At 42.2% G+C, this 22775-nt stretch overlaps 1 protein-coding gene across 1 annotated transcript in view; it reads right to left on the reverse strand.

Moving 5' to 3' along the window:
* Positions 1-1848: 1848 nt before the first annotated feature.
* The window catches only part of LOC145398454 (dipeptidase 1-like), a 560071-nt gene continuing 539144 nt past the window's right edge, over positions 1849-22775 (reverse strand). The window contains exon 10 of the mRNA XM_080271334.1: positions 1849-1968. Within this exon, the coding sequence (XP_080127460.1) occupies positions 1849-1968 (120 nt within the window). The remainder of the gene's footprint in view (positions 1969-22775) is intronic.

A 22775-nucleotide genomic window follows, 5' to 3' on the forward strand; every position in this document is an offset into this window, starting at 1 on the left:
TTTAAGGAGGTCAGTGACTGTTATCCGAGAGTGCTGTCAACACAGTGTGTCTGCAGGTACCTTCCTTAATCTGCACAGTGCTGCATTGCATGTCCTTATTATATTAAGCTATAAATACTTCGTACCCCTCTGAGTCTGCTTGTTCCTCATTGGCTCTAATGATAAATAACTACCTCCCCAGTATCACCAGTGAACACCATCATTGTCTTGAACCAGATATCACACTATTTGCATCAAACTTCTTTAAACACGCAAGAACCTGAAAGTGTTTATCACAGTAATTAAAGAAAATCAGTCACTGTGAACTGTCGTTGGGGTTAAAATTAATTGTATCCCCCGTACCTGTGCAGCAAAGCTTATTTGATGATTTAACTGTAGGACCGGCCTGTCCCTACCGAAGCAGGATGTTACAGTCAATGTATCTCTACCCAGTGGCTTAGGCTGTCTGGTAGAGACTGTATGTAGGGTGAGAAGTGCTTATAAGTGTGATTGTAGTGTTGTAGTGGCTTTGCATGTGTGTGTGTAGTCTGTGAACTAAGTGTAATCGGCTTGCCTTAAGCCGACTGGGTGCAAGCATACTAGTATGCAACACTGGTTCAACAACATCACCCGTTATGTCCACCAAAGTAGTTAGTGGCACGATGAACGCTTCCATAAATCTTTACAACTCTGATGGGAGGCGAACCGGCGTCCACCATCGCGCGCAACGCACACTCTACCACTGTACCACAGAGGTTTTATATATATATATATATATATATATATATATATATATATATATATATATATATATATATATATCTCGTATGTATGTATGTATATGGTTTTCATTCCCAGACAGGTATTATCGACAGCTGTTTGTGTTAATCTAATTTTCGCAGAGGGAAATGATGCCTTCTTTTAATCCAAATGGCTATCCCATTCCCAGACACTTCATATAGCCCTACCATAAACATGAAAAGCTAATCCCACAGTAAGCTAAATAAAATCGCATGGCGTTAGCAACAGTATATTATTGCTGTCAGAAAGATAGCGGTGACGACAAAAGGCCAGTCTTAAACTGAGTAAAATCGGCTGTTGGTAATATGATTAAAAAAAAAAAAAAAGATTCATTTCGTCATCAGAGTGTTAAGGTATGTCAGGTGTGTGGATTGTCACTGTATAACGAAAGAATGGGAAGAGGCACATCAGGTGTTATTTACGTCATTCTGATGCAGTTGGGTATGAAATGGTTTACAGCCCTTACTGTCGAGGGCTTAGATGGCTCACTAGTTCCCCATCTTAGCATTTGTAGTTTATTCTGTACTTGTATTTTTCTTTCTTAATTCTTAAATAGTTGTCCCAAATAATATAAATTAACATGTCATATGCAGAATTAAACTGGTAAGCAAGAGGTGTAAGAGAACCTCCACATCAAACGATAATAATATAGTCCTTGATGTGAAAGACAGCAAGTCTGAAACAGGGCAGTCAGCAGCAGACTAAACGTGAAGCGGAGTTATTTGACGAAGAAAATATCAAAGATACTGCTGACTTATTTGAGTTAAGAACCTTTAAAAATATCAGATGTGAGGGAGACTTATACCACAAGCAGGTGGTGGTGCGTCAAAGGAGATGGGCCTACTTATACGGAAATGAATGTATACAGAAAAGAAATAATTTTCTTACTAAATTTAACAACTACTTTGGTTTGGTTGTATGCGTAACCATAATATAAAATGACACATAGACCACGTAGACTTTATGTAGTGGGATCCTGGTGTTGAGGGCAGGTAGTTAAGCGTATGAGTGTACATTAAAGAACACAGAAGCATTCACATTCACACCTTAAACTCTGAATATGACAAGTCAGGTATGAGGCAGGGGTGGCAGGCTGGCGAACCTGTAGCGACAAGGCCAGCGAGAGTCGATGTCGTGAATTGGGATGATCTCTTCAGAAGGCAGCTCACCAGATAGCTCATCCCGTACCTGGTAACACAGCAATTGTTGTAATTCGATTATTAATAATTCTGCACGTTTGTGATTAGATGTAATAGAAAGATAATTTATACAATACAATGCCATGACTCCTCGTACAGTTACTTCCTCTTCTAATGAGTACAGCGGATGGTGTGTTTGGTGAAATGTGGCACCACTGTGTTTGTTGACATCGCAGTAATAGTAAGTGAATGGGCAGACCCGGCAGAGCTTCCCCTCCGCTACAATATCTAGTACCCACAGAAACAATGTTCTGTCATGTCATACTGTCTGTAAATCCAAGTGTTTGCCACGTATGTAGAGTGGAAGGTAGAGAGGAAAACAGATAGTAATGCAACTGGCTTCCAATGTTTCTCTGACAAAAGATGACTGTGATGCGAGGTGGAACGGAGGGGAGGAGGGACAGGTGGTGGGGGCGCATGTATCGAAACTTTGTCGTGTTTCGTTTAGAAAGATGAAGGGTGTGATTATACAGATGTTCTGAGGTGATCTGTACCTCCGTATGCAATAACGTGAATTGGATGAATGTCGGAGTCTTAATGTTCGTCATACAGTGTGGTGAACAACTGTAGTTGTGCATAAATGTTAGAGGGTGTGATGTCCGGTGTCTCGAAACGTGATTCACCTGGGTCTAGTGAATGTGCAACTGAACTGCGATAACATTTTTGTGGCTGAACCGGGGTGGCCTTAAATGATTCATGATTAAGCATGTGACACAACTGTAATGCCATGTTGTGCATCATTCAGGCTGTTTTATTGTGAGGAAAAACAATCATTATATTCGCAAACCATGGTATAAACAGATGTCCTGTTGCATAGGATTATAGCTACTTTGAGTGTTGGACAGCTATAGGCTTTTTGTGCGAAAATGTTGTACAGTCACCATACTGATGGATCACGCGGAGGTATTGAGATACTGTGTTTGCATAATGAAGGCATATTTTTATTATAATAAATGAAATAATGTGTTACGGATGTTCAGTCCACAAATGATGTTGCCTTCTTCGAGGTGCTATTTCATTAGTCTGGATAGTTGTGACACATCCACAAACATTGATCATCGTATATTGCACTCTCTTTAAAACATTCATACATTTGTTTTTATAGAAGTGTTACACATTCAGGCCCTCCATAGCTCCAGACGCATTTTACTATTTAACCGTGTGTCAACAGTCACAAATTGTTTATCCAGAGTGAGCAATATTTCCTTTACCACGCATATCTGTCTATTGTCTGCCATTATAACACAAGGTTTTAGTCTGTGACCACGGCCACGCAAAATATATACAGCAGGTGGCGTGGTGGTGCTGGGAGAGAGTAAAATTGCGTATAGCCTACGTGTGTTTGTGCAGGGTGTCTGGTAATACACTTCACCGACTTACTCACTTTCCTGCCAAGATAGCAGCCAAAGTCGCGGTTTTGGTGACTACTGACTGACCATTGAACACACATTCACCTCCCAGCAGTCTGAATGAGAGCTTGTATTCTACCAACAGAAACAATACAGTGAACAATGCAATTTTATAAAGTAAGGAGTGTTTTATGCACCGTGTCATAATACTGCTTAGACAGTATAACACAGCCAAGGATAAGCTGGACTTACGGTAGGATAAAGATTGAGTACTGCTGGAGCGTCTACGTAAACTTAACCAACCTTGGTGTTCCAGCACCTGGATGATAAAACTCTAACACCTCGTTTTACGAAAAATGCCGTCGGGTTCTGAAGCTACTCCACGTCATCCAGTAGATTTACTCAAGGCCATTGATAAGGCTGCACTCTCGTCGTATTGATGCGATATGATAAGGAATCCAATATCAGGTCTCGTTACCCATTATACGAGGAAGGGCCGGAATTTTGAGTGTGAGTGTGTGTGTGTGTGTGTGTGTGTGTGTGTGTGTGTGTGTGTGTGTTTGAGAAAGAGAGAGAGACACACACACACACACACACACACACACACACACACACACACACACACACACACACAGGTTCACTCATGGAATTACAAGTTGCTACAATGCGATATAATAGACCCAGGGAAAGATAGTGGGTCCATGTCTCTGTAACAGTGACTACTGGCCCTATACTATCTTTGGAATTTCAGTGACAGAAAATGGACACATAGTATATCATTTGTAGGACAACCGGAAGCAGGACCTAAACTATCATGACGTGAAATGCGCCGTGCATTGTAAGGTGTGTGTGGAAGTGGATTGTTGTGGAGTAGGAGCGAGTGAGATGGTGAGCAGGTGGAAGTAAAGGTCATCACCAACATATATGATGTTTGGTGTTGGTATGGGAAATACAGTAATGCTCCCTCTGGATGAACAGTGTGTGAGTGGAGACCCACGATTAAATAGTATAATCCGTCTGAAGCTAAGGAAGGCCTGAATGTGCAATACTTGTTTGAAAACTAATAAGAGAATATAATAATCGATGATCAATATTTGTGGATGCTGTGTCAAAACTACCCACACTAATGAAATAGCACCTCGAAGAAACCGACATCAATTTTGGACTGAACATCCGTAACACCGATTCTTTTTTATTATAATCAAAATATCCATTCATTATGTAAATACAGTCTCTCATTACCTCCGCGTGATCCATCAGTATGGTGACTGCACAACACTTTCGCAACAGCCAATAGCTGTCCAACACTCAAAATAGCTATAATTCTATGAAACAGGACATCTGTTTATACCATGGTTTGCGAATATAATGACTGTTTTTCTTCACAACATGGCATTACCGTTGTGTCACATGCTTAATCATGAATCATTTATGGTCACCCCGGTTCAGCCACCACCTGTCCCCTCTCCACTCGTTCCACCTTGCCTCACAGCCATCTCCTGTCAGAGAAACAATGCGAGCCAGTGCCATTACTAATTGTTTTTCCCTCAACCTTCTATTCTACATACGTGGCAAGCTCTTGGATTTGCAGACAGAGTATGACTTGAAAAAACATTGTTGCTGTGGGTACTAGATACTGTAGCGGAGGAGAAGCTCTGACGGTCTGCCCATTCACTGTTACTATAATGTAAACAAACACAATGGTGCCACATTTCACCAAACACACCACCTGCTGTACTCGTTAGAAGTGGAGGTAACTGTACATACCTTTCCATTACGTCAGAAGGTTGCACTGCAGCTTTTTTGCAACATTTGTTGCATAGTTGTCGATTAACGAGGCTCTTGACACCTCTTCCTTAACCAGTTCTGGATTCTGTTGTTATATGTACGGAGAGTAATAATTTTTTTTAAATGTTACTGATGCAGTCATTGTTGATATCGAAAATTTATTTATAGCAAGCAAGAAGCTATGAATGCCTAGTGTGCAAAATAAGTATCTAAAGAAGAAGTGCCAAAAACCTCCTAAGACAACGAGAATGCGGTTCGCTGCCGTGACCTCAAACATACTCTACCTCAGTTCACGGAATGGAGATACACACAAGAAGCAGTGAGGGAATTAACTGTTGCATATACTGTATCTGTTTTTTACGGCCGTAATATCTTATCTGAAACGGCGATAGTATATATATATATATATATATATCTATCTATCTATCTATCTATATATATATATATATATATATATATATATATATATATATATATATATATATATATATATATATATATATATATATATACACACACCTTTAAATTCTGGCAGTCTTTTTTTTTTTTATAGTAATGTTTAGCTTCTCTGTCTCGCTACTGATTTCGTTCATTAGTGTGGCATGCACTGTAGCCAAGTCTAATGATCACATCACTTCCATAAATGTTATCTATCTGTCTGTAGCCTTATCCATTTCCCTTAGTCTCGCAAGGGTTGAGCACAAGTATATTGTCTCCATGTCGCTCTGTACTCTGCCATTTGGTTGCCCTCCCCCCAACTCACACACAGCTTTGTTCTCAGTCTCCTCTCTCCCTCCACCTCTCACATACACTTTTCTAGTCAGTCATTTATTCCCAGTACTCCCCACATGGCCAAACTATCTCAGGGTATTTCTCTTAACACTTTCAGTCACACCCACATGAATACCACAACGCTGATTTACTTCTTCACTTTTCTGTGTTCCTATGTAAGTGCACCTGTTTTCTCAAGTAACTCACACTCATTGCATACTCTTGAATTGCGTCCATTAAACATGATCCAGGCTTAACTTCCGTCCGTTGTCATGCACCGACTTTTTACTTTCATGCTCACTTTCATAAATTACTGCCACAAAATAGGTTCTTGCGTAAACCGTCACCCTCTCGTGCTTTAAGTTCATATCGGAAAGTGCTAAACCAGTAAGTGGAGCGGGGCGTTTGCTGAACTTCTTCCTGAATGGACAAAGGTAACCAGCCTGCTATCCTACATGACCCTCCTCCTAATGCTTCCCACCTTTCAATCCGTCTTACACTATGAAACGAAGCCATAGTATTCATGGGCCTCCACGTCTGTCATAATGGGTGGTGGAAGGGGTACATGTGAGTACATAATTATGACGATTGGAGGAGGTGTGAAGGGACAAGAAGATAGCATAAATGTAGGTGATGGACATTAACAGCGATGCACCCTTTATAGTCACTAGAATGGCTTTACCCGTTAAACGTTGTAGGTGCGACTTAAGATGAACACTGTTAGTGTGGTTTATTTCGCCTACGTGGTGTAACTTAGAATACCAAAGGTTCGATTACTAAATGAATAGACATACAAGCAAATAAATGCAAGTCCCAGCCAATGGTGATTATTCATATTTTCTCCTCACTGTGTTTTCATGTTATTGTGATTTGATCCTATCTTCAGTGCTCATGATACAGACGACTAGCATAATCATCATCATCATCATCACCATCATCATCATCATCATCATCATCATCATCATCATCATCATCATCATCATCATCATCATCATCATGAGTAACAATGACGACAACAACAACATGATGATGGCGATGGGTGGGGTGTCAGATATAAAATTCGTGGGAAGTGGCTGTAAATAATACTGTCCAAAATGGTTTTGTATACTTTAGGAAGCCTAATGAGCATCCATCGCCCCTCATATTTCTAAAAGTTTATGGGGTGCACAGCTCAGTGCAATTTCACGGTAACGCACATGTAACAAAATGATGCACTTTCGTGGAAAAAATGATTAGTACTCCACTCACCACGCTTAGTGTGGTGGTGTAATGTTTCGATCGGCGAGTATATTTGTTAGTATATGGAAAGCATAACCCAGACATTTTTTATCTGCTCTGAACAAAACCTGGTAAAGGTTTGAGGGTTAGCCTCGGATTACATGATCTAAGAAAAATAGATCAAAGATCGAGATCATATGGTAAGGTCAAATCAAACAGTTTTGATCTAATTCCAACCAAACTTGGAGGAAGGACTGAGTGCCAGACAAGAAATGAATTTTTTATTTGAGAACCAGCAGTCACAGATGACAGTCAAAACTCAGCCCTGTTACTGAAATAGCTCGGTTAGAACGGAACTTACAGTGGTAGAATAAGCAGTTAGCCACGAGTGAAGGTATTCGTTTTTAGAACAATAGGCAAAAGGACGAGATCAGAGGGCTAGTTTTGATCTGATCTGAACTAAACTTGGTGGAAGGATAAAGCATCAGGTAATTTAGTTTAAGAATTATCAATCGATTGTCAGTATTACAAGAAAACATTAATATTTGGCCTTCAGACAGACTATAATGCAAGAGTGTTGCACTGTCACAGTGCTACCTTTGGAAATATGTAGGAGCCAGTAATTCCTTTCAGTTCCCTTCGCAGATCTTTGAAATGAAACAAATTACAGGAAAATTAATATTGTTCAAGTGTTGCATTACTAAGCCATTTGCATCAGTGGTGATCAGTGTGGGCCATATGGTCCCCCAGGGAGCCATGCCACATTTCTGGGGGGCCACATAGGAAAAGAAAGGGAACATCAGAGGTCAAAGTAAATTTATGAAAAGGTCACCCAAATTTAAGTACCGGGCGTATGATCAATTTTCATAAGTCTTATCATTCTATGTGCTAACTTCCATATCGTAAATATTGAAAATTATTATAATTTAGAATACATTCCTAACTGAAAAGGGCAGCATGTATTATGTGATATTTTATATTCGTGGAAAAAAACGTAATGTTTTAAACGCTTTAAAGTGGCAAAACATGTAAACTCTGACACATTCTAGTGATGCTAGGTTAGTCGCTAAACTGCCTCCAATTTGGAACACATTATGTGCATTTGGTAACCGTTTTCTCCCAACACATGGTATGATCTTGAATGATAGATTCACATGTCACCATTGCTCATCCAATAAACAACAGGTATGAGGGATGCCACAGAGTTAAATGAAACTCAGAAAGGTGTGTAGAGCAATAAATGATCGAGAAACCCCAAGGTAGATTATATGACTGAATAGCTTACAGGTACTTAGACTGCCTTGGGCCAAGGCTCAGTATCATATCAGGCCACAGCACCAGACTGAAGGTCGAGGTGAGGGATGACTTCCTTTAGCTGCACCAACATACCCAGGCGGCTCTGCTGCCTGATTATACAAACGTCCATCAACTCCATCCTCATTCTCTGCAGGGGGATTGTGGACTGTAGGAACGGAGAACTTGAGCTTCAAGTTTGGCAAGGTCATATTCAGATGGGCCTGGCATTGCTACAGCAACAAGAACACCACTAAACAATGAGAATCCTGATCTCTGACTGAGCATCTGGTTTATCCTTCACCGGGAGTGTGTCCTCTACCCCAAGGATGAGGATTCTGCAGGTCAACTATGGGTGTTCACAGGGGTGTGGAATGCCTTGGTCTAGTGATAGCTGTCTGAGCCTCTACAGAAACAATTAGGTATTGTTTTCCAGCTGTATTCTCTCAGTTTCTCTCTTTTAGGCAGTGCAGGCACAGCCACATCCAAAACAGGCTTTTGTTTTGCACACTAAGGTGACTTGGCACCCACTTGTCAATTGTAGGACCTCAGATGGACTGAAGGTGCTAAGGGAGGTGCCCCTATGAGCATCTAGACATCCAAAGGTCCAGTAGCCCTCCTATGTACCATACACCTCTCACGTCACCACTTCGGCACTGACATTCATTGGCCATACTGAATGCATGCAAGGGCTCTCATACAGGACTAGTGTACTGGCATCAGCATGTGTGTTTTTTTTGACATGTTGGTAGATCTTTGGTTGATCTGTACTTTTGTTTAACGAAATTCAAATCCAGTGCCTCAGGCACGATTCAAACCCGCATCCATTTGGACAGTACACCACCTCTCTACTGACTCAGTCACCGCCTCCCCTCAAACCGGTGCATTTGACAGAAGACTGCCAGCAAACAACAAAAATAAATGGTCTAACTAAGGTGGGAGGCACCATGCATGGCATGTTGAGATTCTCAGAGGACCTCTGGAGGATGCCAGGGCGAGAAGCACAGGACATAGACCCACGACATTGATGTTCACCCCATCACCCTCCTGTCTAGCGTTTGGCTAACCACACCTTGGTGAGATTCAACTACCATTCCCAGATACTACCACCATCATTCAAGCAGAGTATGTGACCTATTATCAGCCACCTCACACAAGGATGAAGGACTCTCCAAAGTTACACTATAAGAGGAGACCCAACCAACACTGACAGGTTCCCAGCAACCCCCAGCAGGCTGCCATCACTGCCAGTCCTGGTCCAGATCACTTCCACATCCAGTCACCACCTAGGCCATTACTGCCCTCAGCTACCTGGGTGCAGCAACCACCACAGCTAGAACCTTTCAGGTCCAACACACCTCTGACAAGCTACATGCTCTGCTGGTTCTCCTCTACAGTACTGACTTGTGATGGACCAGTGGGCAATGTTGCTTCACTAATGGCAACGACCTAGACATCAGTGTACGAGTATGTCGACTATGTCGGCGGCTGATGAACAAAAAAGAGGCCTAGTGAGTGATGTAACTGGTGGCAAGGTTGCAGTGAAGGACAGTGTCAAACTCAGTCATACGTCATCATTACGTCAATGACACCCTATGTGTCATGACCTTTGACTTCTCCCCTTCCTCTCTCAACAGGCTGTGTCAGACAAGTAAGTCTGAGGCATGAGACCAGATATCGATGAGGTCATCATGCAGAAGATAAACGTGATACTTCTGCAGGAGGCACTGGGACTTGAGAACTGGTATCTGAGTATGATCTCTCACAGGTGCTTACTGATAGGACCTGGCTGTCTTAATTCAAAGATCAGTTCGAGTGTGCACATAGTTGAACAAATCATATGAAGTTGATTTATGAGGTAGGAAATCCTCTTCAATTTGTATTTGACAGAAAACACATAGATGTAGCTGACTGGATCAAGACATTTTGGTTGCATTGATCCTGGCTTTTGTAGTACCATCCCACATGGTGGTTATCCCATGGTTTGGATTTATTTAACATATGCAGACGTTATGCAAGCGATGATTTAACACTGGTGCTTTTGTCAACTTCGGGTAAATCATAAGTTAACAGTTAGACATTGGTTGCCTCATGGTTTGGCTTGATTACCAGTGTGCAGACGTTACGTAAATCATGATTCTGTAGTAGAGCTTCTGTGGATGTGGGACAGATCTTATGCTAGTGGTTAGATTGTGGTTACTTCATGGATTGGTTAGATTTACGACGTGCAGAAGTTACGTAAGAGATAAATTTAGACCAGAGGCTGTGTAGACATGTGCAAAGATTAGGGTAACGTTGGGATATTGACAATGGAAATGAGCAGAAATTTGTAGCCTGTAGGGAGTCCGGAGTTTAATCTGGCTCACCACTCACAGTATAGAGGAATATTTTAAAAAACTATTTTCTAACCATCATATATCAGTAAGTACACCGCCTAGGATATTCAGTGAAAGAGACGAAAGTACTGTACTTGCCAGTCCTACGTCGCTCTCCTGTAAGCATCTCCGGGTGTCTAGGTGGATGCATTTTTGAGCAAGATGGTGAAATAAAGAGGCAGCTTTTAGTGTTGCGGCAAAGCTGTCCAGTTTTTTCGGGTGTTTCTGAATGGCACTATGCCCTATGATGTGTGGGAGGGGTGAATACCAAAGTTTAAACCTTATGGCACACAGTAATTGCCACAAACAAATCACTTCATTTTCACGCAAACACATTTTCTATAGCACAGTTTTCTATCCATCTATTGCCAGGCACCTTAATACTGTAAAGATGGCCACAAAAAAATCGCCTCCACGTCGCTCGGTTCCCCGCCATTCCACTGCCGTGCTCCCAGCTTACACCCCCTTTTCTCATATACCTCTCCACTCCATCCTTCCATCTCATCCTTGGCCTCCCCCTCCCTCTCCCCCCTTCCACCTCACTCACATGCACTCTCCTCGTTAGTCTCTCGCTCTCCATACTCTCCAAATGGCCAAACCACCTCAGTGTATTTCTGTTAACGCTTTCTGTCACATCCACACCACAACAATCTTTCACTTCGTCATTTGTCAGTATGTCTCTCCATGTAACTCCACATGGACCTTTCAGATAAATCATTTCCACTGCTCTCGCACTTGACTTGTGACCTTCCAACAAGGCCAAAGCATCACTTCCATTCGTTAGAGTTGGTATCACAATATTGTCATGTGGCGACTTTTTTTTACTTCAAAGAACCAGCAACCTTTCTTCCCTGTCGTACCCTTTCAAGCACTTCACCCTCCAACCTTTCATCCGTACTATCACACTACCCAGGTACTTAATTGCACTTACATTTTCCATTTCTCCATCATCCAACATCGCTGTACATCCAGTGGCTTCATTTCTCTCGAGGACAATATCTTTACTCTTCCCTGCATTCACGTTTAGATTCCGTTTCTTATACACACTTTCAAGCTCATTCACCAAGCCTTGCAGCTTCACACAGTCTTCACTTAACAGTACAGTGTCATCTGCAAACAACAGTACAGGGAGTTTCCATACGTTGCCCTCTCTCATTAAAGCCTACCTTGTATCTCTTTAATAACCCCATCCATATACAGATTGAACAACCATGGAGGCATGGCACATCCCAGTTTCAATCCAACATTCCATCCTCTAAAAATTTACTTAGAAGGGACTTAATTCGTTGAATTTTTAGTTCACTACAGGAATGACAATGACCTACAGAAATAGTAGTGAGACGGTGGTGACCCATGGGCTCTGTAAAAGTGGCTGGGTTGCACGTGACTTCTGACCACCTATCCTCGTCCTCATAGCCCGAAAGCTTGAGGTCTCTCCCGTGGCATCAGAAGGGTAGGGGAAGTTTGCCGGCTCTGTAGGGTCAGCAGGGTCACTCAAGTGGTGGCAAGGAGTTATGAGAGGAGGCATGGGAACGCAACTTGGATATATCACACTCGAGGCGGTGATTTCCATTCTCAAGTGACAGTTTCACACTCGACACTGACGATACTATCACCTTCAGTTCCTTCCTGATCGCACTTTCACACAACCCCTTCCATGCATGAATGCGTGGCTTGATAGGGGTGGATGTGGCAGAGACCTGGCGGCCAGCATTGGCAGCAAGAGAACCAGAGGATGTGGAAGTGTAACCCATCATTCTTAGCACTCCCATCATGCAGTAGACTGGCAATGCCATTTACCCACCTCCCTGCATGACGCAGTAGTGACTAAAGAAACTGGCAGTCACTTCAAAGCGTGACAGGAAAAGAAAAAAAAAATGCATTGTCTGTCACCTTAGATTCCCTAGACACCTGGTTTTCGATGGCCCATGCCATCATTTCGGCTTTAGACGTCAATATTCTTCAGTAGTGTGAACGCCAGCCACTGACACTGCGTATACACATCCTTAATTCATAATTTTGCAGGTAACTATTGGTACAAATTTGGCCTCATCACTAAACTCATTGGAATGTCCACCCGTACAATTTTTATCTTGCAGTCATTGGTATTGTGCTCAGCTGGAACTCGTGGTGAGTGAAGTGTTGCAGTTTGAGTTCAAAAGTTAGTCATTGTTTTTTTTTTTTTTTTAACTACCTGGAACGGACTGGTCTCTGGTCCCTACACTCGGAAGTGGGGAAAATTTGATTTGGCAGTTTGAGGAAATGGAAATTTGGTTTGCTACCACATTTTTCTCAAGTTCGATCCTGATTAATGGCTTATGGTCAGTTTACCATCGCACTACCTGCAAAAATTCTATATATTTTCTCGTTTACTGAAAACTATAGACCATCATTAACCTTAGTTCATTGGCAATGTTGGCCGAACGTCAAGACAACGTTTTTTGCTGCATGGGATAACTAAACTGAAAAAACGTGGGTCACGATAATTTAGTGAAGGAAAATATATTCAGTAAAGTTAAGTAATATCAGAATATACAAGAAAGATATTTCAAAGAAGACAGTGAAGCTTTACCAGAAATTATGTACCAAAATCGGATTACTTCATCCCATTTCCACATGCAGTATATGTGCTAAGTTTGACCCCGATCAGATCAGGCACTCATGAGATACCGCCACACCTGAAATGTGACCTGGACCCATCACTTTTGACTGCTGATCTATCGGCATCAGTGGTTCCCAAACTTTATTATTCTGTTTCCCTCCCAGACTAAATATGAGATCTGTGAACCCCATCTGCATCATCACTGGAATAAGAAAACACAGAAGCGTCACTTGAATGATCATATTGGGTATGAGATTACATTAACTCAGTGAATAAAGATCAATAAAGCATTATTAAAGTAACGAACGCGCAAATGAAAGGAAAAGTCAATGGTATGGTTGAGTTTGTTCTTTGGCTGGTGACCTCCATACCAAATGTTATCTCGAAGTTGGTTTAATATTCCCAGTAAACTAAGGCTAACATTGTTCTATGGTTTTCATTGAACACAGTCTTGAACTTTTGCAGTTAGAGCAAATTTAACCGAACCGTTGACCACTAACCAGGATCGAACCAGACATCTTTGCTAGCTAACCATATTTTGGTTTGCTCAAACTGCCAAACCCGATTTTGCCCAAATTTAAGCATAAATGTCGGAAGCTACGTTGCCCTAGTAGGATTTATATGATAAATGAATAAAAAATAAATAAAAAATAATAAATGAATATATAAACTGACCAACTCATGAACTCAAGTCGCCGCATGCCTTCCACCACGTGCTCCTGTCCCAGTACTCTACGAATCGAGCCACAAGATGTGATTTACATGTGATTGACATTTTCGTTACTCTGAGCGCTGAGATCAAAGGTGCACCACCGGTTACCTGCAAAATTATGAAATAAATGTGCGTATACGCACCTTAGAGAAGAATACAGTATTACAATATATTCATCTGGCGTTTCTTTCAAAGAATAAGGATAATACTATAGGCCTATCACAAACTTCTGCAGGCTAAAAACATCTAAATATCATTGCCCAGCTTTTCAAGCTGGAGCGATATGTTTTTGCTTGCCTGTGTGTGTGTGTGTGTGTGTGTGTGTGTGTGTGTGTGTGTGTGTGTGTGTGTGTGTGTGTGTGTGTGTGTGTGTGTGTGTGTGTGTGTGTGTGTGTGTTTCCATTATATTTCATGAACTTCTTGAGCTATGAACATGAAACCTTCAGGGTATCAAGATATGACCAAAATCTTGGTCGAATTTGAAAATGGGCAGTCGGGGCCAAGGACAAGATCAGCAAAATTTCTCCCAAAGGTCGACTAGTTTTTGTCGCCCGCCTTTAGCACCATTATATATCATGAACAGCTTGACCTATCAACATGAAACCTTCAGGGTATCAAGATATGACCAAAACCTTGGCCGGGTTCGAAAATGGGCACTCGGGGTCAAGGTCAAGGTCACCAAAATGGTTGCCAAAAGTCAACTAGTTCATATCACCTTCCTCTTAGCACCTATCTCATGAATGGCATGAGCAATCGACATGAAACCTTCAGGGTATCAAGATATGGCCAAAATCTTGGACTTGGCCAACAACAAATTCTGGCGGGCAATTAACATTCGACACCCGAATGCTTTTCTTTCATTTTTTTTTTTCCAGTTACCAAATAATGGTTGCATTTGCTTAATGGCTATATTAAGCTAAGTCACATCTTGACTCTAACGGTTGATTGATTCTCATTCAAGGAAAAATAAAGAAAAGCCTAACCTTCTAGCCAGAAACAAGTGAAAGCAATTATGAATCATGTACGGTAATCTACTGTAATGCAAATATATACTTGTTTATTATCTTAGGTTTACCACAAAAAACTCTCCAGCAATATTTTGAGCGTTCCCTAGCTTCACAAAAACTCATTTAAATTTGTCGATGAAGTCTGCATACCATTAATTTAATCAAACCGTGGGACACCTACAATCCAGCTGTTAGCTTAAGGTTTGCCCCAAGTTCACAAATTTCAGGTATAAATTCTTAGTTTACATAACAACTGCACATCGTTAAATTAATTCAAACCACGGACTAACCACCATCCAGCCGTTTGCTCAAGGTTTGCTGTCATGTGAGGAGTGAAGAATAGATGGTTGAGACAAAAAAGATAAAAAAGAGATCTTCCATGTGGAACCCATATTGCCTGTTCAGTTTCATGATGAACAAATAAAAAAAAAATTGCAGAGAAAGGAACACAAGACCAACTGAACACTCAGACAGTCAATTTGCTGATATGGAAGCTTTCCATTCTAACCCCGAAGACCTTGGCGCTCTTCTTCACAAAACTGTCTGTAGAAATGAGTCGATTTTAAGTTCCAGCAATTCATTTTGCTTTCCCTCTACGTATTCTCTGCAAACTACGGCTGACAAGAAAAAAAAAATGTTCACAACAGTTTCCTCAAGACAGTAATAAAATCTTTTAATGAGTGACTTTCCAACCCAAGACTGCCCTGTACACCCACGGAGAAATGAACAGGGAGGCCATGGCCGCTAGTTTAGAAACAACACACACACACACACACACACACACACACACACACACACACACACACACACACACACACACACACACACACACACACACACACACACAAATCGATTCACTTCCTCCAACTAGAATTTTATTCAAACTGGATGAGGTATTAACGAGTCACCTTCTTCACATACAGGGATTGTTACATCTCCCCATCATTTTATCTATCTGTCTATGTACACACACACACACACACACACACACACACACACACACACACACACACATATATATATATGTCTGATGATAAGCAAGAAGTGGAAGGAGAATATAAGAGAGTATGGAACAACGGGTGCAAGGATTGTATGGGTGAGGATGAAAGTAGGTATACAAGCATGGGCGATTGTATGTGTGTATGCTCCAACTGAGGATCGAGTGGCAAGAGTGAAAGATGAGTTTTGGGCGAGAGTAGAAGCATGTATGGACAAGTTTGAGAGGAGCGAGAGAACGCTGTTGATTGGAGACATGAATGGCAAAGTCGGGAATGTACGAGTGGATGGAGTGGTTGGTCAGTGGGGTGTGCCAGCGGAAGTAGATGGGAATGGTAGTGCTTTGGTGGACATCTGTGCTGGTAAGGGGTTGGCAATAGCCAACACCTACTTTCGTCATAAGATGATCCACCGGTATACATGGAGAGTAATGAGGAGGATGGATGGTGAACTTGTTGAACGAAAGGCAATGATAGACTACGTGTGTGTGGATGAGCGAATGAGAAGACAAGTGTTGGATGCAAGGGTGTGGAGAGGGTGGGGGAATGGAGTCTCGGACCATCACTTAGTGATGGCCAAGGTAAAGCTGCAAAGAAAGTGGTTGAGGAGGCGAAGGGGAAGACAGGAGGAAGCAGCTCCTGTGAGAAGAGTGGAGAAATTGCAAGATAGTGAGAAGAGGACAGAGTATAAGAGCATAGTGGAAGAAAGATTGGGAAGGTATGAGCTAGAGCAGATGGAAGGGGTGGAAGACGTATGTAAGATATTCACGGAAGAGATAAGCGCAGCGTGTGGAGGCGGTTTGTGGAGTGAGGAGGAGATGCAAGGGTGTGCAAGGGACAGCATGGTGGAATGATGAGGTGAAACGAGCTGTGGAACAAAAGAAGAAGGCATATGGTGAATGGTTGACGAGTAGAGGTAGGGGAGAAGATGAGAGAGAGAAGAGAGAGGTATATGTGAGCAGGAGAAAGGAGGTTAAGAGACTGGTGAAGGAGAGTAAGAAGAAAGTGGATGAAGAGTTTGGGAGGAATCTGAGTGTGAAAATGGAGGGAGAGTAAGAAATTGTTTTGGAAGGAGGTAAAGAAAGTAAGGCAGTGTGAAAGGGGAAATAGTAGGGGAGTGAAAGATAGGAATAATAGATTGTTGGTGGAGAAAAGAGAGAAATTGAGGAGATGGAAGGAGCACTTTGAGAATTTGTTGAATGTAGAGAGTGAGAGCAGTGTGAGTATAAGTGGTTGGGGAATGGCTGGGAGAAGAAGAGATGAGAGGAGGGAGGAAGAGATCAGTAGGTCGGAAGTAGTGGAAGCGATGAAGAAGATTAAGTTGGGAAAGGCCCCAGGAATTGATGGAGTGTGTGGTGAAATGCTTAGGTATGGGGGTGAGATTGTTGTGGAGTGGATGTGGAAGTTGTGTAGATTGGCTTGGGAAGAGGGAAGGGTTCCAGAGGACTGGAAATCAGGTATAATTGTTCCTCTGTACAAAGGAAAAGGGGAGAGAGAAGTATGTGGTAACCATAGGGGTATTTGCCTTCTTAGTGTGACTGGTAAAATATATGGTAGAATACTCATAGATAGGGTTAGGCATATGACAGAGGAGCTAGTTGGAGAAGAACAAGGGGGATTTAGGAAGGGAAAAGGGTGTGTAGATCAGATATTTGTTCTAAGATGTTTAGTGGAGAAGTATCTAGAGAAGGGAAGGAAAGTGTATGCTGCCTTCATGGACTTGGAGAAAGCTTATGACAGAATAGATAGGAAAGGTATGTGGAAGGTATTAAGAATATATGGAGTGGAGGGGAAATTGTTGAGTGCTGTGAAGGGTATGTACGAGGGAGCTGGGGCTGCGGTGCGAGTGAGTGGTGAGCTGAGTGAGTTCTTTGATCTCAATGTGGGACTGAAACGGGGGTGTGTAATGTCTCCATGGCTGTTTAATATATATATGGATGGGGTCGTAAAGGAGGTGTAAGGTAGGGCAGTGGATGTGGGGGTGGCCCTAATGAATGAGGGTGAGATTTGGAAGCTTCCGGTGTTGCTGTTTGCTGATGATACAGTATTGTTGAGTGAAGATGAATGGGAGTTGCAAGGTTTGGTGAATGAATTTCGGACAGTGTGTAGGAGGAGGAAGCTGAAAGTTAATATAAACAAAAGTAAAGTTATGGTGTTTGAGAGGAATGAAGTCACAGAGTGTGCAGTGAGGTTGGATGGTGGGGATATGGAGAATGTGAGTTCATTCAAGTACTTGGGTAGTGTGATGAGTAAGGATGGAACTTTGGGGGATGAAGTACGTGAAAGGGTACAGCAGGGAAGGAAGGTTGTTGGCACACTGAAAGCAGTGATGAGAAATAGGGAGGTGAGTATGGAAGTTAAGAAGTCACTGCATGATGGTATTGTGATCCCTACCCTGACGTATGGAAGCGAGGCGTGGACCTTGCAAGAGGGGAACAAGTCAAGAGTGAGAGCAGTGGAAATGAGTTACTTGAGAGGAGCATGTGGAGTGACATGGAGGGACAGGTTGACGAATGAAGAAGTGAAGGAACGTTGTGGGGTAGATGTGGATGTGGTTGAAAAGATTAGGAGAAATACACTGAGGTGGTTTGGACATGTGGAGAGGATGGAGAATGAAAGACTGGCTAAGAGGGTGTATGTGGGTGAGGTGGAGGGAGGGAGAGGGAGGGGTAGACCGAGGATGAGGTGGAGGGATGGAGTTGAGAGGTATATGAGGGAGGGGGGTGAGTTGGGGGAGGGTAGTCAAATGGTGGGTGACAGAGTGACTTGGAGGCGTTTTGTCTGCGGCCACCCTTTGCGGGATTAGGGCGTCGGGCTATAGATAGATAGATATATATATATATATATATATATATATATATATATATATTATATATATATATATATATATATATTTATATATATCTATATCTATATATATATATATATGGAGCCTTTGTGGTACAATGATAAAGTGTGCATTATCGTAAATGGGAGAACCAGGGTTTGGGCCCCGCTAGGGTAAGAGACTTTGGGAGTGTTCTCCCAAACACGTACTGCTTTAGCGGACATAAAGGGTGCTGTGGTGGAACCAGTGTCACATACTATAAAGTATGCTTGCACTCAGTCAGCTTGTGCGGGCTGATTACACTTGGTTCACAGACTACACACACATCCAAAGCCACTCCAACATTACAAACACTCTTACACGCACTTCTCACCCTACATACAATCTCTACTAGACAGCCTAAGCCACTTGGCAGAGGTACATTGGTTGTATTGTTCCCACTGCGGTCGGGATAGGCCAGTCCTGCATTGGACACTCAAACGGCTGATGATGTATATATATATATATATATATATATATATATATATATATATATATATATATATATATATATATATATATATATATATATATATATATATATATATATATGCTGGTCGTGGAGTGCTACCATGTAGTGGTGAGGAGGCTTTAGTACTGCTTCGATCAAGTAGGGCTAGATTACTTTGGTAAAACAACACTAGATGGGTTTACCAGCAGCTTTCACACAAAACGTCATCGATCCAGTAGAATCGTAGACCAGACAATAGGGGTGTATTGGCTGTTTTCATTCCCCACCTATCCTCCTTTCAAGGGTTGAGTATTTCATGGAGGACAATGGAAGGGCCACCTCAACCCCATCCTATCCTGAGAGCCTCTTGAGGTAAAACCGAGCTGGAGAAGGTCTTAATGATCTTTCGAGGGTAAGGACGAAGAGGGCATAGAGGCAGTCAGCTAAGCCATCTCCTGCACCCCTTGAACCTGAAACTTTTGTGGTCGCGGCCCTTTGATGGTGAAGACGAACTTCCTCATGGAGTCCTACCATACAGTGGGGTGCAGGTTTGAGTGGTGCTTTGACCTAGCAACACTAAATGGATTCAACTAGATTAAATGGATGCAACTCTGCTAAAAGAGCCTCTAGCAGCGGTCAGACTAAAAGCATTCCCCCCACCTGAGTCATAAGCCAGCAAAGATGCGTAAAATTTGCTGTTATCCACCCAAACAAAACCATGTGTAAAAGTATGTGTGAGGCCTAGGACCAGCAGTGGAATGTCACAGGCGGGGTATAACCTTTATATACAGTAAGAATTAAGGAAATAACAGAGGAATTAGTTGCAGAAGAACATGGAGGCTTTAGGAAGGGAAGAGGTTGTGTAGATCAGATATTCATTATTAGATCTTTAGTGGAAAAGTTTCTAGAGAAGGGAAAGAAATTGTATGCGGCCTTTATGGATTTGGAGAAAGCATATTACAGGGTGGATCGACAAGGATTGTGGAAAGTATTAAGAATATGTAGAGTAGATGGGAAGTTGTTGAATGGTGTGAAGAGTATGTATGATGGTGCTAAGGCTACAGTGCGTGTGAATGGTGAACTGAGTGAGTTTTTCTCTTTGAAGATTGGGTTGAAACAGGGATGTGTCATGTCTCCATGGTTGTTCAATCAGTACATAGATGGGATAGTAAAGGAGATTCAAGGTACGGCAGTGGATGTTGGAGTGGCCCTAGTGAGAGAGTACAGTGTTTGGAAACTCCCTGTACTGTTGTTTGCAGATGATACTGTGTTGTTAAATGAAGACGAAGGGGAGCTGCAAGGCTTGGTGGATGAGTTTGGAAGAGTGTGTAAGAAACGGAATCTAAAGGTGAATGGAGGGAAGAGTAGAGGTATGGTCTTTGACAGAGGTGAAGTCAGTGAACTTACAGTGAGGTTGGACGGTGAGGAAATGGAAAATGTGAGTACGTTTAAGTACTTGGGTAGCGTGATGAGTAAAGATGGAAGTTTAGAGGGTGAAGTGCTTGAAAGGGTAAAACAAGGAAGAAAGGTTGCTGGTTCCTTGAAAGCAGTGATAAGAAACAGGGAAGTGAGCATGGAAGTGAAAAAGTTACTACATGGTCATATTGTGATACCAACTCTAACTTATGGAAGTGAAGCTTCGACGTTGTTGGAAGGACACAAGTCAAGAGTGAGAGCAGTGGAAATGAGTTATTTAAGAGGAGCCTGTGGAGTCACATGGAGAGACAGGCTGACAAATGAGGAAATGAAGGAGCGTTGTGGTGTGCATGTGAATGTGATAGGAAGCGTTAGGAGGAACACATTGAGGTAGTTTGACCATGTGCAGAGGATGGAGAGTGAGAGACTGACGAGGAGAGTGTGTGAGTGAGGTGGAGGGAGGGAGAGGGAGGGGGAGGCCGAGGATGAGGTGGAGAGATGGAATGGAGAGGTATATGAGGGAGGGAGGTGTGAGTTGGGAGCAGGGCAGTGAAATGGCGAGGGACAGGGCGACGTGGAGGCGATTTGTTTATGGTCACCCCGTAAGGGATTAAGGCGTCTGGAAATATATATATATATATATATATATATATATATATATATATATATATATATATATATATATATATATATATATATATGATGATCTGGGAAGAAAAATGTATGCAATTTGCTCTAAAAATAGGAAGTTGTTCTGCAAAGAGGTGCGGAAATGTAGAAGAAAGGAACGTGAAAGTGTGAAGGGTGGTAGTGGTAGATTTACTAACCCATGAGGATGAAGTATGGACCAGATGGAAAGAATATTTTGAGAGCCTGATGAATGGGAATAGAAAGAGCTGAGCGGCTGTAAACACGATTGGTGTTGGGGGTGTGCAAAGAAGGAATGCAGTGCCAGGAAACGTGACACTCGCACAGGTGAAGAACGCAGTGAAGAGGCTGAAAAATCGGAAAGCAGCTGGGGTTGATGAGGTGTATGCAGAAATGATTAAGTGTAGTGGAGAGAGCGAAATGAGGTGCTTCTTGGAGATATGTAAGAAGGCATAGTTGAGTGACACTGTGCCAGCAGAATGGAAAAAGGCTGTGACTGTACCCCTGTACAAAAATAAAGGTAGGCGAAGGAAGTGCAAGAATTATCGGGACATAAGTTTATTGGGTGTTGTAAGGAGGGTATATGAAAGACTTATTATAGAGAAAGTAAGAGAGATATCAGAAGCCCTACTGAGTGATGAACAGGGTGGCTATAGGAGTGGAAGAGGGTGTGTGGATCAAATATTTGCAATGAGAGTGATAAGAATCAACACAATGGAAGTTGTGGAAGCATTCAAGAAAGTGAAAATGGGGAAAGCTCCAGGAATTGATGATGTGTTTGGTGAAATGCTGAAGCATGGGGGAGAGATAGTAGTAGAATGGATGTGGTTGATGTGCAGATTATCCTGGGAGAAAGGTAAAGTCCCGGATGATTGGAAGTCAGGTATAATTATTCCCTTGTACAAAGGGAAAGGGGAAAAAGAAGAGTGTGGTAATCGTAGGGGCATTTGTCTCCTTAGTGCAATCGGAAAAGTATACGGTAGGATACTTACTGACAGAGTTAGGGAAATAACAGAGGAAATAGTTGGAGAAGAACAGGGACGCTTTAGGAAGGGAAGAGGTTGTGTAGGTCAGATATTCATTCTTAGATCTTTAGTGGAAAAGTTTCTAGAGACGGGAAAGAATTTGTATGCGGCCTTCATGGATTTGGAGAAAGTTTATGACAGGGTGGATAGACAAGGATGGTGGAAAGTATTAACAATATATGGAGTAGACAGGAAGTTGTTGAATGCTGTGAAAAGTATGTATGAGGGTGCTAAGACTGCAGTGCGTGTGGATAGTGAACTGAGTAAGTTTTTCTATTTG

This window comes from Coenobita brevimanus, chromosome 45 (genome assembly GCF_032717465.1).
Source record: "Coenobita brevimanus isolate Jiangsu-jjx chromosome 45, ASM3271746v2, whole genome shotgun sequence".
Taxonomy (NCBI): Eukaryota; Metazoa; Arthropoda; class Malacostraca; order Decapoda; family Coenobitidae; genus Coenobita; species Coenobita brevimanus.